Source organism: Terrapene carolina, unplaced genomic scaffold, assembly GCF_002925995.2.
Source record: "Terrapene carolina triunguis isolate 2854851 unplaced genomic scaffold, T_m_triunguis-2.0 Scaffold517, whole genome shotgun sequence".
Taxonomy (NCBI): domain Eukaryota; kingdom Metazoa; phylum Chordata; order Testudines; family Emydidae; genus Terrapene; species Terrapene triunguis.
The window spans coordinates 2,069,536-2,075,872 of NW_020664868.1; the positions used below are offsets into that span (position 1 = coordinate 2,069,536).

The 6,337-nt window shown below is 66.5% G+C and overlaps 2 protein-coding genes across 2 annotated transcripts in view; both read left to right on the forward strand.

Annotated features, from left to right (window-relative positions):
• Positions 1-673, forward strand: part of LOC113407918 (sushi domain-containing protein 6-like) — a 21,459-nt gene extending 20,786 nt beyond the window's left edge. The window contains exon 5 of the mRNA XM_026658849.2: positions 295-673. Within this exon, the coding sequence (XP_026514634.1) occupies positions 295-673 (379 nt within the window). The remainder of the gene's footprint in view (positions 1-294) is intronic.
• Positions 674-3,915: 3,242 nt separating this feature from the next.
• The window catches only part of LOC112114100 (NCCRP1, F-box associated domain containing), a 5,428-nt gene continuing 3,006 nt past the window's right edge, over positions 3,916-6,337 (forward strand). Inside the window, exons 1-2 of the mRNA XM_026658850.2 lie at positions 3,916-4,159; positions 5,971-6,039. Coding sequence (XP_026514635.1) covers positions 3,964-4,159; positions 5,971-6,039 — 265 coding nt within the window. The 5' untranslated portion in view covers positions 3,916-3,963. The remainder of the gene's footprint in view (positions 4,160-5,970; positions 6,040-6,337) is intronic.

A 6,337-nucleotide genomic window follows, 5' to 3' on the forward strand; every position in this document is an offset into this window, starting at 1 on the left:
GCCCCCACACTCCTCCCAGAGCCAGGGAGAGAACCCAGGAGTCCTGGTTCCCAGCCCCCCCTGCGCTAACCACTAGCCCCCACACTCCTCCCAGAGCCAGGGAGAGAACCCAGGAGTCCTGGCTCCCAGCCCCTTTGCGGGGTCTAACCACTAGACCCCTTGCACCCTACCCCCACTACTCCCTGTTGTCATGGCAGTCCTATCCCCCCTTGCGGTGGGGCCCCAGCGAGTGGAGGGAGGGTCTGGGGCCCCGGGGCGCAGCTGTGAACTTGACGAGGTCTCCCCGTCTACGAGCAGGTGGTACGAGCCCATGGAGGAGTCCGAGGTGAGCACCGTCGACAGCTACCCAGTGCCGCTCCCGTCTTACGAGGAGGCCGTCTATGGCTCCCAGGGGGGCCCCGTGCCGCCCGCCCCCCCTACGCCGACGCCCCTCATCCTCTCCAGGGGCCTGGCCCCCCCAGCGGAAGCAGCCGAGCCCCGTTGGAGTCCGGAGGCCGCCACCCCGCCCCCTTCCTACCAGGAGAGCCAAGCGGCAGCTGCGGGCGGCTCCGGCCTGGCCCGGCCCACCGCGCCCCCTGCCCGGTTCCTGTTCCCCGGGGCTGCAAAGGACCCGCGCAGGTGGCTGGGGGTCCCCGGCAGGGCCCCGACACTACAGCAGAGACGCCTCATTTGAAGCACACGCAGCCTGCTCCATCTTTTAACTTGCTGGGGGGGGGGGGCGGAGAGGACAATTCCCCCCCCCAGTTACTCAGCATCTCGTGAAGCTGATGGGACCGAAGCAGCCCCCCTCGGAGGGGCGTGTGCAGCCTTCCGCCTGGATCGGGGCCCCCGGGGCTGAGGGACCGGCCTTCTGCCCCCCTCACAAGCTAACGGCTCTGTCTCTGAGGGACCGACCTTTGCCAGCCGGCTGGTAGCCGCCGGCTCAGCGTGTTCTGACCTCTCTGCACTGCCACCCCGTGGGATCCCACTTTTCCTTGCCCCCCCTCCCCCCCACGCCTCCCACCAGGGTGTCAGTTCCCAGCAGAGCCGTCAAGGGTTAACTCAGGGTACCGCTGCCACCTCCCTCCAGCTGTGAGGATCCGGGGTGGGGGGGCAGATTTCTCCCTCCCCCGCCCCCCGTGTTCCTAATGCTCTGGCGAACATCCCCTGGGCTTGTTCCATTCTTGGGGGGCCTCCTCTGTGGTCAGCAACCTCCCCCCCCCCCCCAAAAAGAGACCCCGCTCCCCCCAGCTTTCCTGTGCTCCCCTCACCTCCCACCCCCATGCCGCCGTCCGTGGGTCCCTGCTGCCCCCTGCTGGAAGGAAGGAGCCCTGCCCTGTGTGTGTGTCTGGGTCCCCATCCATGCCCTTACTGGAGGGGGTGAGCCCTGCCCCTCCCCCCCCCATGTCCGTCTGTCCAGCTCCATGCACTTTCTCCCCGTGTGTGTGTGTGTGTGTGTGTGTGTGTGTGGATTAAAACGCCCCAGGCTGCTTTATCCCTGGGCCATACTGATGCCCACCCAGGCCGGGGGTGCTGCTCCGTGGCACTGGGGCTGGCGGGCAGGGGCAGTTGCACCCACATTCCAGCAGGGGGTGCCGCGGGTGTGGTTTAAATAGCTGCACCCTGCCTCCCTAGCGCTCCCCTGGGCTGGTGGCTCTTGTCTCCTCCCCCCTCCCTGCCCTTCCCACCCCCATTACCCGCGCACCCTGGCTTGGCTACAGGGGGGTGAGCTGGCACCCCTGGCGGGGGGAGCAGAGCGCGGGGGGAAGCGGCTGCAGGTTCGAATCCCGGCTGCCCCCCCAGGCCCATCCCGCACAACAACCGCTGGGTCCTTGGCGGGTGCTGGGCAGGGGTGAATCTTGGGCTATTCCTTGACGGGGGGCCTGGCTTCCTGTCTCTCCCCCTCCACTCCCCCGAGCCCTCCTCTCCCCCTCGTCAAATGTCACAAGGGGGCTTGTGGCTGCAAGTGGCCAGTGGCCCAGGTAGCCCCACGAAGCTCCCGTTGAAGCCGGGTCAGGTGCTAGGGCTGACGTGCCTACACACGGGCACAAACACACACACGCGCCCGCCCGCCACGGGGCTGGTTTTGCACAAGGTTGATTGTTCTAGGTTGGTATTTAATGACTCTGGGTTTGTTTTTCTTTGCTTTGATGTATTTAATGGGGGGGGGGGTTTTTCTCAACACTTCCCCCCCCCCCAATTTGTGCGCCCCTCCCCCCACCCATCTGTGATGCTGGGACGGGGGTTGTGGTCCTGGGGGCTGTGAAGGAGCCGAGGTGCTAATTAAAACACTCACCCCGCCTGCCCCTTGTCTCCCATGTCTGGTTTTGTGCTGGGGAGGGGCCGAGTGTTAGAACTAGGAGTGTGGGGGGTATAGGCCCCCATTTGTCCTTCTGATCGCCCCACGCCTTGTCCCCCTATACTCCTCCCAAAGGCTGTTGAGCGCTCCCCTCCCCCCCGTTGGCCTTGGCTGCGGGAGGCAGGTGCTTGAAGTTCGGGGGGAGGGATGTGGCGGGGGGGGGGGGGGGGCTTGACTTCGCCTCCTGCCTGGTTGTATGCGCCGGAGGCTCAGAGGGGCAGGGTGTCCCCTCTCCGCCACCCCCCCAATTCCAGTCAGAGCCGGCGGGAGCTGCAGCCCTTAAATCTGAGACCCCTGCTAGGCCTGTCACCCCTTCCCTGGTTCCGGCCCCCCTGCTGGGGAGCAATGGGGCTCCCAGCTCGATTCCCCAGCCCCACCTGCCCCCCTTTTGTGGCGGGACGGGGCCCTCAGGCCTTCCCCCCCGCTTGGGAGGAGGGGCAAGTCCCCTGTGCTTAGCGTTAGCCCTTTGATTTTATCCCAGCTGGTCCCGGCTCGTCCCCTCGCCTGGTGGGACACCCCCTTCGAAGGGCTGCTGACCACACTGGCCCCTGGCTACGGGGACCGGGGGGTTAAATCGACCCTGGGGCTGCTCAGTCCGGCGGGGCCTGGCCCCCTCTCTGCCCTCCTGTATGTGGCCCAGTCGCTGTGGCTGCCGCAGGGGTCCAGTGGGGGACCCAAAGCCGGGACCCCACACCGGTGCTGCGGCCCCCCCCGAGGGGCTGCTGGGTGATTCCAGCTCCCACCCTTGTGCCCATGCCAGTCGCATTAAATCCTTTAGCAGGAAGGCTGAAGCGGCGAGGCCGGCCCTCAGTTAGTTGGGGTGTTGCTGTTAGCTGTGACGTTCCGCCCCAGCCCTGGCTGCATCTCTCGGCGAAGGGACTGGAAGCTGCTAGAAACAAGGATGCTGTTGCCTCCCACTGGCCCTTTGTCTGCGTGGGAGGGAGCGGCCTCCAGGGCCCAGCCGGCCACAAGAATGTGGGGTGTCAAGGAAGAGACAGTGGGAGGCACCGGCCCGGCTTCCTTTGTTGTGCTGGGGCTGGGCCGACAGGTTCTGATCCCTGATCTGGTTTGTTTCACACTGCTTCCTGGTGGAGGGTGCAGGGCCCTGCCCCCATGGAGCTGGGCTTGGCCCAGGTCCCATCAGCACCCCGCTCTGCCCTTTCTCTTCCTTGCTCTGGGCAGGAGTGGCTGGGGGAGGGGAGGGGCTAGGACTCCTGGGTTCCTGTGTCCCAGCTCTGGGAAGGGGGGGTATTGGGGGAAGGGGGTTGGGATTGAGGGCCTCAGCAGAGTTGGGGAGCCCGGGGCTGGGCTAGCAGGGGGCTGTGGGTCAGGAGCGAGGGCCCCCGGCAGAGCTGGGGGGCTGGGCCCCTCCGGCGCTGCAGAGCCGAGCGCTCTCCTTGGGGCTGCGCCTTTGCGGCTTGCACAACAAGTGTGTACGTGCCCCGCCTGCCCACAGCCCGTGTCATCACCTCCCCACCCCCAGCCCGGCTGGATTCCCCCACCCCACGGTTGCCCCACAAACCTTCCTGTTCCTCCTCCCCTACCCTGGCCGCGGCCCGCCCTGGGCAGGGATCCCAGCTCCCCAGCCTCCCTCCTCCAGCCCCGAGTGCCTGCAACCCCTCGGGATGGCGTCCCAGCAGCTGCGGGCCCAGACCCTGCCCCTCTCCCCCGGGGCCCAGGAGCGGAGCTGGCAGCAGCAGTTCGAAGGAGCCTGGGAGCTGGGCCGCAGGGGGGTCCCCCTGCCCAGGGACCCCGACTGGAAAGCCCTGTGCGAGCGCAAGCCCTTCGAGAGGAACCTGCTGCAGAACCCGAACCCCGAAGGTAACGTCTGTCCCGCCGCGAGCGACCGATGCCAGCGCCCCCCCCCCCCCCCCCCCCCCCCGGCCGGGGCCTGGCTCCCCGGCTGAGCCAGCCCCGGCGGGGGGGGGGATGGGAAACTGGGCCGGGGAGGGGGGTATATGTACGGTGGTAACAGCCGGGGTCCCGTCGTGCCAGGCGCTGCACACCGTCCCGGCCCTGAAAAGCTCCCAGTCTCGCCAGCCAGGGTGGGTGAGGGAAGGGGGAAGGGCATGAGCCGGGGGGGGCACCTGGTTAATAAACCCCGGGGTGTGCCTGGCGAGTGGAGGGTCTGCGCAGGACTCGGGGGAGTTCCCCTCCCATGGAGCTATTTTGAAAGGTCCCCAGATCCCTCCCCTGTAGGGTGACCAGATGTCCCGATTTTATAAGGACAGTCCCGTTTTTTTGGGTCTTTTTCTTATCTAGGCTCCTATTACCCCCCCACCCCCGATTTTTCACATTTGCTGTCTGGTCACCCTGCCCACCTCCCCCCAGGGCCTAGCCGGCCGCTGGGCCAGAGCCAAGTGTGGGTGGGCTGGAATGCAGCCCGGGGAGCCCGACGAGGTGTGCCTGCTACCCCGCCCATGCGCCAGGCACCTGCCTCGCTCGCTCCAGTAACTGGCCCACTCGCCCCAGGGCCCCTCCAGTACCGTGCGGCGTGGGAAGGGTTAATCAGTGCTGCCACCCTCCCCCACTCCAACAGAGGGGTCCGGGGTCAACAGCTGCCCCTCCCCAGCGGTGGCTGCATCTCCGTGCCGGGGCACGGGACGGCCGTGTAAACCGCAGCCGTGACCTCCCCGAGAAGTGGCTGCATCTCAACACTGGGGAGGGATCTCTGTAAACAGCCGCCGTGCCCCTCCCCAGAGGTGGCTGCGTTTCAGCACTGGGGAGGGCTCTCCGTGTCAACGGCTGCTGTGCTCCTCCCCAGAGGTGGCTGCAGCGTATGGTGTTTCGGTGCAGTTGATAGCCTGCTACTGCACCCTACTCCAGAGGCAGCTGCATCCCAGCGCTGGGTGAGGGATCCCTGTGTTAACAGCTGCCACCTCCCACCCCAGAGGCAGCTGGTTGTCAGTGCAGGGTGAGGGATTTTGTATAAAGCCCCCCACGACCCACCCCAGAGATGGCCGCATCTCACTGCTAGTTGAGGGATCCCCGTATAAACAGCTGCCGTGCCCCACCCCAGAGGCAGCCGCATCTCAGGCGATGTGATTTCCTGTTTGGGATGTGCTGTGGGATCCCTCGGGGGCGGGGGGGTGGGGGCCCGAAGGCAGCCCAGTCTCCGGGGAGGTCTCTGCTGCAGGGAAGGAGGCTCGGGGGCCTGTCCCAGCTCACCAGCTCGTCTCTCTGGAGGAAAGGGGATTTAGCTCCGATGCCAGTCCCAGCCCGTCAGGGCTGCTGCTCTGGGACTGCTCCATCAGCTTGATGAATCAGCACCCCCCCCCACGCTTACAAATAGTTCTCCCCCGTGGCGCCTTCCAGAACCCTCCCCGGCTACTCTCCAGGGGGGAAACTGAGGCACCGAGCAGGGAAGTGGCTTGGCCAAAGCCACGCAGAGAACCCAGGAGTCCGGGCTCCCGGCCCCTCCCCACCAACCCACTAGCCCCCGCTCTGTGATACAACCCAGGCGTCCTGACTCCAATGCTAACCACTGAGCCACGCTGCCTCCCTGTAAGAAGGGCAGAGGAGCGGGGATGGGAGGGGGGGCTTCTGGGCTGGGATTGTGCAGGGCTGGGGGGTGTCGTGCTTAGGCTGGAGGGGTGACTATGTTGTGTGTTTCATTCCTGCCCCCCCATCAGGTGTGAACATTTCGGAGCCAGCTCCTCGCCAGCCACCCAACAGCCCCCGGGGGCCGCTGGAGTCCTTGGGTAAGTGCAGGGAAGGGGAGCCTGGGGCGGGGCTGGTTGCCAAGGAACCAAATAGCCCCCCTCCCCCCCTGTCCTCCTATGGGGCACTGAGCAGCTTAGGTATTGGGCCCTGCTGGAGAGCCGGGGGCTGGGAGCTGGGTCGTGTGTCCCAGGAGGGGCAGCATCAGGCAGGAAAGCCCACCTCTGCATACTTCACCCCTGCTTCACGGCCTCCCCCCACAGGGCTAAGTCGGGTGCCCTTCGATTTCCCTGGGGGCAGCTGCATCCCTGTATAAACCGCTGCCACGTCCCACCCCAG